Consider the following 18,630-nt stretch of genomic DNA (forward strand, 5'->3'; position numbering starts at 1 on the left):
ACGTACCCATCACGGAACAGAAATGTCGTTTTCCAAGAATCGCTCAAAATCAATAATTTTTTTTTTTTTTTAATAAGAAAATCAAATTTTATGACGAGCGAGATGGGGGATCTGGGAGCTACTATATTTTTTTTAGAATATGTTACAATTAAAGGGCGAACAACTCAATTGGACTACCGAAATTTGGTTTGAAAATAATTAAAACTTTTTGTTTCGCTAAAAATTGTAAACTTTGATTTTTTTTAGTTAAGAAAAAATCTATTTGATCAATGTACATGATTTCTGGAATATGATATCTTCGTGCCATGACGAGTACATACATCATTAAGCCTATTCTGTATTAAAAAAAAAAAATTTTTTTTATAATTAAGTCGAATTCTAAATAAGTACCGAAGTGTTATAAAATGTGCAAAAAATTCAAAACTATTTGAGAATACGTAAACAGTTTTATTTTTTGTATTATTTGGATTTTTTTAAAACTATTGTTAGTATCTTGGTTGTTTTTCTTACAAGGTTTCAATCAAAGTAATCTTCTACGGTCTTCAGATGCATTCACATTGAATGTTATTGATGAAAAATGTTTTTTTTTTGCTTCCCAACGAACATAGCCATTAGAAATTAAAACGCAAATAGCATCAAGTCTATTTCTTTTTTTAATAAATCCGAGTCCGTTCCATTTTTTCTTTTTTTTTAAAATATTTTTGAGATAAGGATTGATAATTATTTTTTGTATTATTGGATTGTTCAGACTAATGTTAATTCTCATCTCAAAAATATGCAAACATCATAAACAGTTTTAGTTTACATATTTTTTATGGAAACATGTTTGCATTAGGGAAACATACCTGTGAGTGAACTCATCCACATTTAATAAATATGGCTATCAGAGCAAGAGAGGGCCATAGCGAGTCAGAGAAAGGGTAAGAGAAAGTACTCTCATCCCTCTGTATCCATGTACGCTTTACCAACAATATACTATTCAACTTGATATCTGTTTCTGTGTTATTCTTTCGTTAATCATTGACCATAACAACTGGCGAACAAAAATGTGAAAACTCATGATGGAAATTCAAAGTTTAAATACCCTGGTGTTCCAAAAAGAACTGGTGAAAAAAACAAAAAGAAATAGTGTTCCATGTAGGATTATCAAAAGGAATTAAAAAGAAACAAACATACAGATGTTAGATTATTAGAAAAAAATTTAAAAATCTACAAATCACTAAATTGAAAATACTAAAAAAAGATAAAGACTTTCTCCCTGATTATAACCAATAGCAATTTATAATTCTTTGACCACTCGCACGTGTGCAAAAAGAAAAAAAAATTGCTAAACAGTAAAATATTTTTTTTTTTTTTTTTTTTTTTACAGTGCAAAAGAAATCTTAGGGAGAAGGATTTTCGCAAATTCCACCCCCTATTTTGAAAAAAAAAAAAAAAATCCAAAAGAATTGGGTTAAATAGATTGTATACATGTTAAATTGAATTTAAAAAAAAAAATCTGTTGAATACTAGTATGTTCCATAATATTTTATTTTATAGATTTGTTCCCATCTACAATCTGGTTTCTTGTGTATCTCAAGAACCATTTTAACATTGAAGTAGTTTTCGCACAAATGGTGAGGGCGCAGCTGGAGCACCAATGGAAAACTGAGGAATGTATGCAACAGCAACAACAAAATGTTGAAAGAAGTTTCTTCGACAACAAAAACAGAAAAAACAGAGGTTTCAATTACAAAAACAGGAAAAATCATTTATTAAGACATTAAGTAAAAATAAACTTGGTGAAAATAACACTGAATTTTCCTGCTACATGATTTGTAATTCTATTGAGACAGTCACTTATCTTCCAAACAAAGATAAAACATTTGAAATTTTCTATAGAAGATATGAAGAGCTTTTTATGGTAGAATGTGAGGGTTGACCAGATACTAAAAGGTTTGCCTACTTTTAAGGAAGTTGGTAACAGCAGAACTTAGTAAGTTTGTTGACTGTATCCTACCAAATAAAATAAGTGAATTACAATTCTTTGAAGCAATTAAACTTTTATCAGTTATTTATCCCAAATAAAACTATTTCACAAAAGATGGGAGTGTTTCAACTTGTCAAAATAAGATGAAAATTATTTTGCATTTGCATCCATTGTAAGTAAGCATTGTGACAATTTTCAATTGTCAGAATTATCAGCCAATGATTTCAAATGCTTAATATTCACCCGAGGGCTTGTCTCTATTAAAAACTCTGAGATGAGACAGAGTTCTATGGAGACTAGAAAGTGAACAAGGTCTCATAATGCCAAAACTGATCAAAGATTGCAGAGGGTAATCAGTGTTAAAAGTGATTCCAGAAATATTAAAGAAGTCTGGTGTAGCACATGTTAGAAGAATTAAGTACAAAATAGTGATGGGAGGATTCTAATATTTTTTCCTATTCCGATACAATTACCGATTCCGGTGTGAACTTCTAAGAAAAAGTTTTGCATCTATTCATTTTAAAATATATGTCTATAGAGAAATGAGATGAAATTTAAGTTGTGCAAAAGAATAAATTCTGAATTCTGACTTTGGTTTCATAACTTTATACAAAAAATAGGTGCGTTTATGTCATCATTGATATCTAGTCCTGCTTTGAATACATGCACCAAAATTGAGGGGGTCAGGTTTTAACCATGCTATGTCACAATAAAAATTTAATAATAGGCGATTCACAAGTAAATGTGCTTTTTTTTTATTTTGTAATCTACATGATAGTGAGACGAATGGAAGAGGAAGAAAGAAATGTTTATTTTATTATTGACTCATCCCAACAAGGCATATGATCATTAAGATGCAAGAGGCTACTCTGCTTAGCTGTCAGATTTATAGGGAGTATTTTAAGTAGAGAGTTGTGTAGATTGCATTTAAATCTTTACAATTGGAGAAACGGGAGAGGAATTCTAAAGGAGGCAAGTGGTCTGAGGAAAAAAGCTATTAGAATGTGTAGAAAGTTTTGTAATATCTGAGTCAAAAGATGAGATTTTGATGCTAAGCAGTTTGGTCGGAAGTACTTGCATTAATGGGATACAAATGCAATAAGTTCTTCAGAGCACCTTCAGTGGAAGTACTTATTTTAGATACTGAAATTGCTAGAAACCTTTTCATTTGACCAGAGTTTCATTTATCAGCACTTATCAGAAAAAAAATATTTTTCAAAGAACACTCAAGCATTCTTAAAAGTAAGAAATACAAGATGAAGTCTTTTCAACAGTATTTTCAATTCAATATTTATTTCAATTTTTTATAATTTGCTTCAATTTTTCTTATATTATTCTTGATTTCAATGAATATTTGATTAATTAATTAAATGAAATCAATGTGTATTTATAAAAGTTGTATATAAGTAAGATACACTCAAGATGAACGCCTTGCCTTAATAATAGGTTGGTGAAAGTTTTGAAGAACAATATTACATATATTGTCTTCAATTATTCGGTTTTGTTCATCTCTCTCAGCGTTCAATTTTTTTTTTTTGCATTGAAATCAATTTTATTACATATTTATATATTTATTTACTAGCAATGGTTTAAGCAAACTAACATACTCATATATATATAAAAAAATCATTAATTTTATTGTTGATGCTATTATTTTTGCAGATAATACTAAACAAGCAACTATTTAGTCCAAAGCAAAGAATACAAATTGAAAAAATGAAATTAATGAAGTATACATCCAGAAAATGTTGAAATTGTACAAATCACTCATCCCCAAGATTTTTGGCAAATATTTGCTTACACTTTTGTTAATGATATAGCCTTATTTTCTTGCTGCATCAACAATGAAATATGATAAATGTTTTTATGTTGTTTTTTTATATTGGAAATTTTTTTCAACAGTATGTGATGTATTAAGTTGTTTTTTATGCTATTATATGTGCAGATAATATTACTAAACAAGCAGTTATTTAGTCTGTAGGGTTGCAAAGAATACTATATAGTGAAAAAGCTCCAACTTAGAAAAGAGACAGCATAAAATTTGTACAATTTCAGCTTCCTCTGGTTAATTGATTGACATATTGCTTTGCAAAAGAGAATCTTATTAAAAATTCATTCCCACTATTTTTAATGAGCATTGTAATTTTAATATAAAACAATTTTATGAGAATTTTTGAAAATGGGGATAAAAGTCAAGCATTATTGTAAAAACAACCTTCTTAAGTTCATTTATGGTCAATTTACTACTAGGTGGATTTATTTCATAAGTTGCGTTCCAGTTATAAATTATGAGCAAAGTCCTCCCTTCCATGCACACACTGACCAATCAAACAAATCAACGAGTTCCTCCCTAAAAAAATAATTGAAACAGGAGTTTCTTCAATTTTCCTGCTCATAAGTTTTAAACATAAGTTCTTGGTTTTAATTTTCAATATTTTTAATAATAATAATAAAATCTAAATCAATTTATACCAATCTTGTTCTGAAATGACAAATTTTTTATTTTAAATACATCTATACATGAAAATTGTACTCATCAACTTTTCACACCATTCAAATACTAGGCAGATATGAAACCAATATCAATTATACATTATATTCTGAGGATTATTTATAGAAAAAAGTCAAAATAATGTTTTTTTTAAAAATGAGGACCAAAATATACTATACTGTAATAGGAGTTGATTTCCAATTCAAACACTGAACCCTGCCTTTCAGACAATCTAATGATTCTTTTTTCAAATTAAATCAATTTCTGTTAAACCGTTCATAAATGGATGTGAGAATGGTGAACACTTAACTTTGCAATAATTGATGCAAAGTAAATATTTCATTATTTTTACAAATATTTTTTATGATCTGATGATGTTTATAGATTGATCTGGAGAAAATATTAAAATCTCATTGGCAGACATTGATTTAGTGAACCAGTGTGGATAATACGTGGTGAAATAATTTACTCTTCACATTGAATTTGTACATTGCTTGAATCATTTGTTTTATGCCATACACTGACAACATTGTGTAACTACCCTTGTTTTATACAAAATAGAGTTGGAGTGTAGCCTGTCAGTGAGAAGTCGAATTTTTATTTCAAATATTTGTTTTTGTTCCCAAGTGAATTTAAAAACTTTTGAGCATTTTTATTTCAGCTTTATTTCATATTCATAGCATCTGCTCCTTGTACATGTCCTCCAGATGACAAAAGGGACCCAAGTGACCAATAAAAAAAAAAAAAACAAATCAACACATTTTACTAATAGATAATATCCCCCATTTTTTGTAGTTTTTACTTTTTCTTTTTTACTTGTTGATTATTTTCATATCTTCCATGAACCAAAAAGAGGGTAGCAGCAAAAATAATTTCAAATTTAGATATTGTTAAATTTTTCATCAATTTGATTATTTTGATCCTTGGAAATAAATTTTATAACTTGTTGCTGATCAATAGAATAATATTATTGAGGAACATGCTATGATTTGCTTGACAAAACGAACAATGTTAAAACTAGCAGAAAACGTTTTTAACAATTCCCAATTGAGAGAATTCTTAGGAGAGTATCTGTACAACCTGAAATAAAATAAACAGAAAAATATTTTCATGGCTCACACCAGAAAGTAGGAAACAAATTGAGAATTTTTAGTATAAAATTACAATATTCTTACTAAAAAGTAACAAAAATAAAATAGATGCAGATGAAAATTCAGTGAAGAAAAAAAATTTCATTAATGGTTTTGCTAGATAGAGGCTTTACACAATGAATAAGATAGATAACAACAGAATCAATTTTCCAACTATATCAAGTGTAAAAAAAATATGTTTGAATTTGAACGGCAGCAAATTTCTGGCAGTAAGGTGTCCTAGAAATATGTACATTCAAAGGAAACTACTCACTCCCCAGTTGGTCTTTTCACAATTCAGATCACTGATGATTCCAAAGAATATGTAGAATTCATTGCTAATCATCATGCAAGTATTTTGTTTTTTTTGAAAACAGAATGTAACATTTCCACCATTTCTAACATGAAATTCAATAACAAATATGCAATTTATATCTGGAATGCAGCGATGACACTTTGTAACTATCACTCCTCTCATGTGGATAGTATTACATCCTTGTTCCTAAAATGTGATAGATACTTTTTTTTTTTTGCACCAGCTTTCTCTCTTAACAATGGTGGCACTCTAAAGCACTGGAAAACTACCAGTGTCATTCCCTTATTCAAAAATGGTGAACACACATAACCTGTCAACTATCAGCTGTATCACCAAACAAATGGAATCCTGTGTCAGAGAAATACTGTCTCATATGTCTTTTGCAATTCAGATTCATCCCTAACTTCAGTTGTGATCAGCTTATAGAGTATTTTGAGGATATCATTTAGACCAATGATACCGACTCATGGGCGAACATTGTTTACCTTATGCATTCAAAAGGCTCATGGCAAAATTCTTTGCAAGGAGTGTGAAAGATGATCCTTTTAAATTCTTTATTCTCAGTGAAAAAATAATATTTACAGTTCTACGAAAGCATTCCAGAAGAATGGGTTTACCAGAAGAATCAGTTCTGTGTGTTACATGTATTAATGACAGATGCCAACTAAAAAATGCCACACTACTGACATATGCAGATGACATCAAGACACAAATATCATGGTTATGTGAAAATATATATTTTAATTATATGTAAATAAAAATGTATAAAATATTTTTTTTACCTTAAATAATATGAAATAACTTTTATAATTTTTGCGTTTTTAATTGGATAGAAATTTCCTAGAGTTAGAAAAATATCAGTAAGAAATAAAATAAATTGAAATTTTAATAAACAATTATTAATTAAAATTAATTAAAATAGGAAATATTAATTTTTTTAACATCTGATATTGTCTAGGAATTTTTCCTTTATTTTAGCTTCAGAATCTTAAAATAACTTCATTTTGAGATGTCTGGTTGGGAATGTGTGTACACCTGTAGTTTTTAGAGTTTGATTTTTTGACTGCACACAAATGCAAGATAAAAAATTTTTACATATAAAAACAGAAATGAGTGCATTTGGGCAGATTTTACCAAATTAAATCATTTTTAATTTGGATTTTTAAAAAGTTAGTTGCATTTTTTATTTCAATAAATAAAAATTCAACATGTAATACTGACATAAGAAACATACATATATCTTATTATTATAGATGCTGAAAGGAGATTTTTTTTTCATGACTCTTGGATATTCTTTTACCAACAGAGGCTCAAATAAATTAAGAAAAAAAAAAAAAAGCTTTTTCCATAGAAAATTCCAGAGACTAAATAATATTTGTCCAGGGCAACATATATTTATACAGGGCTCCTCAATACTTTAGACCTACCCTGATGATGTAGTTTTTGGTAAAGTAATGACAAAATGTTAACGTTATTAAATAGCCATTTTGCAACATTTTTTTTTTTTTTTACCCCCGCAGTATTTAAAACCTTGGTACCATTCCTCTGAGGAATTTTGTCATGAAATCTAAAAAACAATCAGAAAAAAAACATAGATCACACTTACTGTTGGAGTACGAAATAAACTAAGTCCATTTGTTTTTTTTTTGTTGTCTTAAAAATAAAACTTCAACAGGATGTATCTCAAACATTTTTCTAAATATTTTTTGTACCCCAACTAATAAGGAAAAATAAATGTTTTTATTATTTTTAAAACAATTTTATGTTGATTTCTCTTTTGGTACCAGTGGTTTTTAATGATGCTCCCCTTAAAATGTCAACCGGTTTTCAACAAAAGTAAAAATATAACTAGTAGCTCTCATACTCAGCATTTATTTAAAGCAATAAGTTTCATAAATTATGTTGAAAAACAAAACTTTTTTTATTAAAAATTAATGTGGTTTGTGATTCGTTTATAAAATTTCCTTCCAGAAAAATTAGTTTTCAAATATAATTAAATTTCAAGCTTTAATTGTAGTAATAAATGATTTTATAGTTGCAAATTAAAAAAAAATTATTCTTTTAAGGTGATTGTGTGTGAATATCCTAAAAGACTTCAAGGAAACAAAAATAATTTAGGATTTAAAGTAGAGGGGTAATCATTTTCTTAAATTAATGAACTCCCATTTCTCAGAGATTCTTGTTTTTTAGAGCAGTTAATACTCTAAATTCTTTGGATATTTTTTCAATTTGAGAAGTTAGTATATATAAATTATGCTACCACTAAATCTAGGACAGAGTGACAAGTCCACCTCCTAAAGTGCCTTCCTGGAACCTATCATACCATTAACCTTAAACTGAGTGACAAGCCTTAATCCAAAAAAATTTATTAATCCTACCACTAGCCATAAGTTTGAATGGCACCTACTTCAAAACGAAAGCTCTTTCATAACTAACACTAATCCTAAGTGGCAAGCCCTCCCAATCATACAAACCATTAAAAACACACACACAATTGTCAAAAAAAAACAACAAAAAAAAAACAATTTGTTTCTTACAGAAAAATAAATTAACTAAAACTTTAGAATGGCCTGGAAAATGGTGAGTTATTTTACATTAAATATATATGTGAAACTAATCCCTTACTCTAAAATAATTGTTTTTGTTTATTTTCTTTCTGCCAAGTTTTCAGGATGTTCAAATGTAATTTTCCCTACCCCTAAACTAACCCAAAGTCTGTGTGGCAAGCCTTCTCCTTCTAAAAAGACTCTTAAAACCATGCATAATCTATCTATATATATATATATATATATATATATATATATATATATAGTAGTAGTAGCATTATTGTGTGTAGACCACACCATTGGACCGATCATGACTAAACCTGGTATGATGCTGGTCCTCCACCTAGGGATGGTGCACACCATTTTTCAAGGTTACAGTCAAAGTCATAGCCCATGTATATATACTCTTCTACTGCTCACACTACTGAACAGATAATGACCAAATCTGACATAATGATGGTCTTCAGCCTAGTGATGGTGCACACTATTTTTTAAGGTCAAAGCCGAATGTTAAGGTACCTGAGTGTACAACAAATGTTCATGGGTATCCGAGTGTACAACAAATGTTCACGGGCATCCGAATGTATAGCAAAGTCCAGCGCAATGTGCAGGTATCTTTGCTAGTTGTCTATAAAAACAATAAACTTATAGAATTCCTACTAATTTTTTTAATGTGCTCATATGAAAAAGGGGGAACTACATACATTGGAGAGATAGTTGAGGGAGATTTATTTTAGCAGATGTTAATCTACAATAATACCAGAGAAATTTTGCAATATATTCATTGTTAACAGTCCTAGTATTAGATTTCAGTTTTTGTACAAAAAAATACACTGGAATTCAACTTTGAGTTTTGTAACTTGTTTTTTTTTTTAATGAATGCATGCAATTTTTATGGTATTGCAACATTTATGTGCATTTACTGCAGATTATTTGGAAATATTTTCAGTGCCATATTCTGATTTCTTTCACAAGTATACTTATATGCCAACTTTCATTGCTTAATATTGTGCTTTTGACAAAACTATAGCATTTTTATTGAAAAAGTGGTGTAAAAAAAATGTGACAAAATTTATATGGTTTTAAAGAGGGAAAAATATGCAAGGCACAAAAATAGTCATAACTTCCTTATTTTTAGTCAGATTTTAAATTTTTTAAAAGATTCTTTCTTAGCTAATCAAGTTCTTTCCATGTAAGCCATTGTATTGAGATATTTTAGTCTATTTAAATTTTTTCATGTGTATCGTTAGTTGAATAAACCAACCATGCTAAAAACCAACAAAATAGCCAAATTGGTAACAGATAAAAAATTAAATTCAAGGGTGAAATTAGTTTAAAAGAAACTACCCAAAAAATTGAAAATGTGCATGTTAAGAAATGCCACTAATTTATTTGGCACAGACTGGATGCAGCAGTTCAATTTGAGGGATTTATGAATCAGTACTTTTTGCCCTAGAATAGCTAAGTTGAAAAAATCCCAAGAAGTGAAAAAGCATCATCGAAAATCCCTTTGAAATCAAACCAACAATGAATAACAACTTAAAATGAAACTCATATGGCAAATCAAGGAAGACACTGAAAAGAATAAAGAATATAATTCTAAATGACATCCAGAAATAATGCAGTGTCAATGGGAACAATTAAAAAGTGAGCAGAAAATAACTTTACAAATGGAGAAGCATCAAAAGAAAGTTATTCTGAAACTCAAACAAGACGTTGAAGCTTTAAGGAAAAGGCAAAACCCAATATCAACCTGAGCCACAAGTAGAATTGGCAAATACTAAGTTTCTTATTATAAACATCTAAGTACTAATATCAAATTAATTGATAAACTTGTGAAACAGAATTGGATGTCATTCAGAAACTAATAAATGATATTACTAACCTAACATAGACCTTAAACCTAATTATAAAAGATGGAAGATATGGTCTACATAATCAGAGGACCTTATGATAAACCCTAAGATTAAACAATACTGAAACCCTTCGAAGTTAAGGTTTAAGAGGGGGGGGGCTATTTTATGTATAATAATGAACTCTTCCACATACTATGAAGACCGGAAGAATGTCTGTCAACATTATGCACAAATTATGCACACTTGGCAGTCAAACAGATGTATAACCACTATTTATTTATTGTCTTTGCTTTTCTTTTCAATATATTTTATGTCCACTAAATACAGAGTTGTGTTGTTCTTTCAGACACTTACTGGTTTACAACACTTCAACTTAATAGAATTAATTCCATAAATAAAACCTGTCATAGGTTCCAAATATTATATATATATATTTTATGCATGTTTTTCGTTAATATTATTACATAGTGTATTTAATCCACACACACACAATCTGTTTCTATATCTCTATAAAAAAAATGTAACAAAAATTTTTTCTTGGAATAAAAATAAATACTATATGGGGAAAGGTATGAACCTCACCACCTCCACGTCTCCTAGCATCACCCAATCCTTTAGCTAGGAGTAAAAAAACCATTCCATTTCCAAGGAGTCATTTAAAATAGGTTTTGTCAATTAGTGTTAAGTCAACCCCATCCTTAAAGGGGGGGGGGTCGTTTATATGCTATAAAACAGGCAAATTCATTCATCGATGCCAAATTGTGTGAATGAATGCAAGACTTGTTTTCGTGGTGTCGGAGAATTTGTACTTTAGAAATTTACTAGTTTAAATAAACATGTTTTTTGTTAAGGTCGATGCATTTCTATAAGCGGCTTTGTGTTAATCAGTCACATTTCAGTTAGAAATAGCATTTTCATCGTTAAAAATACATTAAATGGAAACATTTGATTAAAAAAAAAGAGTCTCTATAAAAGGCTCTGTCCACCAATCGCCCTGTCATGCTTAACTATGAAATTGCTAAACATGTACATTAAAATCAACGCATCTTCAGAATATATCCATTCTTGTTTATTATATAAATCTGTGATTAGAAGAGGTACCAATCTTTGTGGAAACTATACAGGAAGAAAAAGTTTTAAAAACAAACATTTATGTATACAAAATATACTTAAGTGAAAAAATTAAAAAAAAAAAAAACTTTTAAAAACTCACTAGCATTTAGCGAAAGTGTTGTGTAAATATAGGATGATGGCCTCTCAGTTTGAAAATTACTTTGCTGCCTAGCAGGCCCAGTTTTAAATATGGTTGGGACAGCATATCGATGAAGCAATGCTCGACCGCCAGGCCTTATCTCCTGAAAACAAGATTTCTCAAAATGTTGGCTACAGATATACGTGTAGTGACTTGGTGTCCAGTTTTGTCGTGCCAATGCCTTCACCCAGCGTTTCCATAACGCTGGTTTCTTTTTCACATCAGGGAACCTAGAGTCAGGATACAAAAAAAAAAAAAAAAAAAAAAAAAAAAAAAAAAAAATTTGAAATTAGTGAATAAGCATAGAAAAAACTAGTTATCATAACTCGACAAACAAATGCCCAATAAGATCCAGAGAAAAGGTGGATGGCTTAGTATTAAATTCAAAGAAACGTTCCTCAATGGATATCAGTACTATATACCGCTTCTGTCACCTGTTCTTACGTAGAACTATTCATCAAATTAAATACTTAATAATTCCTCTGCCCACTCTCCTTTCATATCTAGTCTACTCGCTCCTCCTTGCTTTTTTTTTTTTTTAACTTAACACTATACCTTCATCTAGTTGCATTTTTTGTATAAATAGGTATTCTTTTTCAATAGACTCCTTTCATCACATATACTTATATGCTTACCAAATGAGGCATGGATGATGAATCAATATTGTTATAAACAGATAAATAATTATTGTTACAGTAATTTGTTTTAATCTCTAATCAATTATTGGATGTAAATAACTTTTAAAAAATTCAATACATGAGGATTTTCCATATTTATTGCTGACACTAAATTATTATAGGTTAATTTCTATTATAGTCACCTAAATTTTCAGTGAAATACGTTTAGGCTTATTTAAATAATGAACAATTTCAGCAGAAATTTATGTGGGACAAAGTATGGAATAAGGACTCTGGAAGTCGAGTGACTAAAAGGGAACACTTAAATGGACACTTGCTAACTAGCAATGCACATGTCATTTGTAAACAAACATACACAACCTGAGTTGTTTGTTTTATTCGTGGATCTAAATGTTAAGGAAAGATTTAAAGAAAAATGAGAGAATATATTTTTTATGTAGAGTGCGTTTTTTAGGGGGGGGGGTAATGTTTTTCTTTAATGCCTTAAAAGAAAAAAAAAACAAATTGAATAACCATAGAGAATGAACTCATTTTAAAACAAGAAATTACTCGATAGATACCATCTCTGTATTTATTTTATTGAAAAGTTTTGTTTAAAAATAGGAAAAGCCTATCCAGAAAAACACACACCTACATAAATATATATATATATCTATAAAAGTGACCGTGTCTGTGTGTGTGTGTGTACATTTCCCTACACAATAAGTCTGTCAATTTTTAGTCTACAGACTCGAAATTTAATATACAGAGTACTGAGATTTGGGAAAATCTATGTGATCGGTTTTCGGCCAGAAATTTGGCTGTTAAGGGGTCAAAGTTCAACGATTTGACCTTTGAGAACTCTACCAAACTCCTCCGGCAATTTTGGGTCAACACTTGAAATTTTAGATATAGATTCCTTGGACATGGATCTAACTTGATTTGAGCCTCAAACAATAAATGTTAAAGGGGTCATAATAAGAGTGAAAGTTAAAAAAATTGACCGTTTTTTTTTTTTTTTTTGCTCAATATACATCTCCAAACACCCGGGAAACGTCGGGCACCCATGTTAGTGTGTATAATATATATATATATATATATATATATATATATATATATATATATATATATATATATATATATATATTGAAAAGTGTCTCCTTTAAATCTCTCAGCTTCTGATTCCATACTTATTCCATACTTTGTCCTTTATGTGTTTACAAAATCTAATATTTGAAAAAATGTTTTTAAAAATGCTGCAACAAATGAATAGAACCATTTTCAAAGATATTGTATGTCAGTTGATTTCAAAAGACACTGTATCCATAATTGAATGGATGAAACAGCAAGTGGAATGAATTGCAAGTACTGTAATATCTATATAAATTGGACAAAACATTCAGTAGCCCTAGATAAATATATTTGGAAATGCTAAAATAAGAATTGTTAAAAACATAAAAACAGAACATCAATATGCTGCAAGTCATTTCTTTTTAATCCAAGTCATATTTGCAAACATGGATATTAGAAATATATCTATGGAGCCAAAAAACAAGCCATGATGCAATTGAATGTTTTGGCGATTTATTGCAATTTTAGCATTTCAACCCAGCTAACTAACAGCTGGGTTGAAATGCTAAAATTACAAATCTCAGAAAAGAAGACATTTTTAGACTTTAGTTTTATTAGTAAACAAGGGCAGATAACTATATTTTACTAAATGATTCTTATATTGATCAACTAAACAGTCACCTTTCAAAAATTTATTGTTAGGGTATTTCGGTCGTTTAGAATGAATATTACATTTAAAATTGTCACTGACAAATAGTTTCTATGATATTAAGATGTTATCCAATGTATTCTATAAGGGTTTTCAGTTGTCACCATTTCTTTTTTCTTTTTTTTTATTATTTAAAACTAAAACAAGAAATGTGTATGCATGTATAAAAGATTGTTGAGTTTAATAAAAATGAAGTATTGTTAGGGTTAGTATTGTTTTTGATTAACAATAAGAGAACAAAATCGAAAACTTCAGAAGGGATGTAATAATTAATATAATAATTTTTATTTATAAACTCAGTTATCGAACAACTTTCACATGAAACAATGATACTGGTATTTATTTTTTTGTTTTTATAATGAAAAAATGTGAAAAATATGTTTAAAGAAAATTGTTAAATACTGGAAGAATATTCAGCAAAAGGTCTTAATAGCATAAAAACCACTAGTTGGCGACAATTTTAAATGTGATATTTGTTGAAAACAGATTGGAACATCCTTAAAATTCGACTTTTGAAAGGTGAGTGTTTAGTTGGTCCACATCGGCAAATTGATTAATTTTTTTTGTTCAACTACTTTATTTATTGTAACAAAAATTTTATTAGATTAATAACAAAAAATATAAGCTTTAATTTTAGAAAAAAAGGAAAATGTGACAATAATTGTGGAGGTATTGTAATAAAAAAAAAAAATGAATAAAAAAAAGCTACAATGACTTTTTTTTATGTAACAAATTTTTATTAAAGGAAACGGTGACAACATTTTTTATTTTACATAAAACAATACTGCTCCCCGATAGAATTTAATATTTTTGAGAATATTTGTCCAGTTTCTTGTTTTCGCCACAAGAACTCCATCAGGTGTAAATGTAACATTTTTTCTGATGTACCCAACAATCAACTCCTTTTACATACAACAGTACTCACTTAATTGTCATGTCTAAAATAGTAATATACACAAAAATTATGAAATATTGCTTTACTAAAAGAAAAAGAAAAATCCACAGAAAAGCAAACAGATTTTGCTGGATCAAAACAAATGAAAATGCAGCATGCAAAATTTCTATTAAAACCAAAAATGTCAAATATTCAATTTTATTTATAAAGAAATTGAAACATTATTATACCTTAATTTCCGTATTTTTAAAAATTATAAAAAAATATTAATTTAGGCAATCCTATTTTGTTGTAATAAAAAGGAAGTGCTTATTTAAGTAAAGCATTTTTCAATGTGTACAATTAAGATTTTATAAAGATTGAATTTAATTTGGTATTAATTTTAAATACAGGGGCATTTTTAAAAATAAGCCAACAGTATTATTGGTTACAAATTTCAAAATTCAGTAATATTCTGAAATATTAATGAAACTTTATTATATTCTTCCTTAGAATTTGATATAACTTTGGTAAAATGTCTACAGCGTCTATTTTATAAGCTAAAACAATTATTTATTAATACTTAAACAGTATATGGCGGGTGGGCTACAAATCCTGTCTTTTTAATTTAATCTTTTATTTTTATAAATGCTGCCCGCCCATACTTCTACAAAAATTTTTTTCTTAATGATGCTAGACCTCAATTTTTTTTATTTTTTAAGATTATAAAAAAATTCTTATGCTAATGTTTACATATTCATGCTCACAAGAAAAAAATATTACATTTGAAAGTTCTGCCCGAATTGTTATTAACGTCACATGAAATATTTTTTTCAATATCATTTTTTTGGTGAAAATATTGAATAAACAATGCTAAATTTATTGGTAATATCGTTAGTTTGAGAAACTATTTTTTCATCAAATTATATTATTTTTATTAACATGGATTTTGGGGCTTTTATTTAATTTTTTAATTGTTAACATTTACAATGCTTTATTTTCATAAAAAAAAATTATTTGATGCATTTTTTATTATTATTGATTCTTAAAACTACAACTATAGTAAAGGTGTTTATTGTTTACACAAAATAATTTACTAAGATTAAAAAAAAAATAATGGGTTCATTATATTATGTGATCGTTAATTAATAAATACTCAAAATTTCATTAAAATTCCTGAATTTCAGTGCATTTTTAAGGGTAAATTACTACTTGGTTTACACATTAACATTGTCCTTTAAAATGACGACTTTTATAGGTCCAAAATATGTGCACACTTGCAAGTACAACAATAGCCACCACTTATAACATAAGGAATTACATTGCTTGATATTCAGAAAACTACTTATTTGCGGTAAAATTAAAGTGCGATATTCGTTTCAGCACATCCGAAAACCTTTATATCAGTCATCATTTTAAAGGAAAATTTTAAGGTGGAAATCAAGTAAAATTTAACCTGAAGAAAGGGGTCGAAATGTTTATACATTTTAAGGATCGGGCATTCATTTTGTACATATTTAGTTTATATGATGTAATTCACAGACCCAACGTAACGTAAAAAATAAAAATAAAATAAAAACAAACAAAAAAAGATAAAATTATATTAATTGTATTTCACAAATAAGAAGAAAAAAAAAAAAAAAAAAAAAAAAAAAAGGTAAAATTTTACTTTATCCGTATCAAAAACCTTCTTTTTTTTTTTCGTAGATTTCGGTGTGCTAAAAACAAATCTGCTAACCATTTCTGTCACAGAGAAATAGTTCTCATGATGTGAAGAAATTGCTTTTCCAAAAGTGGGTGATCACTTTTCCATGTAAATTTAACTGAAAATGAGCATTCACTTTCTGGCCAACTAGTGAGGGGGCATGTTTTTCTTTGTTTATTGGCTAAAAGGTTTTTTTCCCCATCTTTCAATGAAGACATGAAGAAATTGAAAAATTAAGAAAAATCTGTGTGCAGATGTGTAATTCCTTATGTTATCAGTGGTGATCATTTCTGTAAGCATAAGCCCTTGCATATTTTTGTGGCAAACAAGTAGTTTTCCAGATATCAAGCAATGTAATTCCTTATGTTATCAGTGGTGATCATTTCTATGCATGCAAGCGCACATATTTTTACCACAAACAAGTAGTTTTCCAGATATTAAGCCATGTAATTCTATACGTGATCAGTGATGGCCATTTCTGTATGCACATATTTTTGCCCCGCGCTTGCGCGTACAGAAATGGCCATGACTGATAACATATAGAATTAAATGGCTTGATATCTGGAAAACTACTTGTTTCTCATCTAATTTGAAATTGTTCACCAAATACTACTACGCTATGTGAGCAAGCAGTTCGGTATGCGAGTGCACATTTCACGGCCTTCGTTTATGGTACTTCGCATGTAGCGTAACCGAAGACTGAAATGGTGGAAAATAGTTCCAGTGTTCAAAGGTTAATACCATGCCAATGGTAAATTTGTGACGAAAACGGTTTCATATTCTTTTAAAGCACACCGAAATCTACAAAAAAAAAAAAAAAGTTTTCTATATGAATGCGAGACAGGTCTTAAAGTAAAATAATACCAAAAAAAACACTTTTTGTTATTATAATGTAAAACTGTTACATTAAATAAAATAGTTGTCCCCCCCCTTCACCTTCATACCTTTGGCTGGGACGAGAATAAAGAATATTCAAAGTTGCATATTCTTAATAGAAAAAAGAAAACAATCCTCGAAATTGCCCAGATTTTAGCGTCCCAAATTCTCGCATGAAAAAAATGAATGAATTTCTTAGTAAAATAATGTTGTCTCCCTCAGCACAATGGCAGAGATTACAATTGAAAAGTGCACTTTACAATGCATTGTTTTTTTTTGCGAACGTTTAGGAAATTGCCCCCTCCCTTAAATTCCACGATTTACACGTTTTTTTTTTTTCTTTTTCACGTTAATGTCATCGATTACAAACTTATCTTCCAGATTTAAAAAAATAAAAACAACTTTTTTTATGACTTTTATCGTCGGGGGATCAGTTTTCAATTATAACGTTCTACTAAATTGAACACGTATTTCGTGACCATTGCAGAGAAAAATAATGCGATTCTCTTACGTGAGCAGTGTTAAATCCCGTCTAAAAAGAGGGGGTGAGGAAGGGAACTTTCTTGACCCCCCCCCCTTTCACCTCTCTCTCATCTATCTTATCGATTTCATCAACGTCGTCTCGCTTGAAAGAATCCCAACTATCAGAAAATGCCCACTCCAAGAATGGACCTTTTGCAAAATTTTACGGCTATTGTGTTACAACTATTTCAGCGTCGGAAAAAATGTATGACTAAACAAGTTAATGCAAACCTGTAAAAGTCGTCAGAAAGTAAAAAATTTACCTTATCCCCCCCCCCCTTTTTTTAGACGATCGCATAAGAGAGTTGCATTATTTTTCTCTGTGGTGGTCAAGAAGTACATGTTCAACTTAGTAAAACGTTATAATTGAAAACTGATCCCTGGCGATAAAAATCATTTCAATTTTTTTTTTTAATCTGAAAAAAGTAGTTTGTAATTGATGAGATTAACGTCAAAAAAAGTGTAAATTGTGGAATGTAGAGGGGGGGGGCGCAATTTCCTAAACGTCCGCTTTTTTTTTATTTTTACAATTAAAAAAATTACCAGGAGAGAGAGAGGAGAGAGAAAGATAGAGGGGGGTATTCATTTTTGTGGAACTTATTGATTGAAAGTTTGGTCGTTTATAATGCACTTGCATCTCACGCGAGAAGTCATTTTATATTTATTAATCAGAGAATCAAGCAAATTATTTAGCGT

At 29.1% G+C, this 18,630-nt stretch overlaps 1 protein-coding gene across 4 annotated transcripts in view; it reads right to left on the reverse strand.

Annotated features, from left to right (window-relative positions):
• Positions 1-18,630, reverse strand: part of LOC145239875 (zinc finger and BTB domain-containing protein 11-like) — a 179,696-nt gene that overhangs the window by 116,253 nt on the left and 44,813 nt on the right. Inside the window, exon 3 of one of the 4 annotated variants that reach the window (XM_080103467.1) lies at positions 11,631-11,790. The exons of the other annotated variants lie outside the window; for them this stretch is intronic. Within the exon in view, the coding sequence (XP_079959593.1) occupies positions 11,777-11,790 (14 nt within the window). The 3' untranslated portion in view covers positions 11,631-11,776. Of the gene's footprint in view, positions 1-11,630; positions 11,791-18,630 lie in introns of those variants that run through there. 4 annotated transcript variants of the gene reach the window in all.

The sequence above is a fragment of the Euprymna scolopes genome, chromosome 19, assembly GCF_053919585.1.
Source record: "Euprymna scolopes isolate OS-2025 chromosome 19, ASM5391958v1, whole genome shotgun sequence".
In the NCBI taxonomy this organism is placed as follows: Eukaryota; Metazoa; Mollusca; class Cephalopoda; order Sepiida; family Sepiolidae; genus Euprymna; species Euprymna scolopes.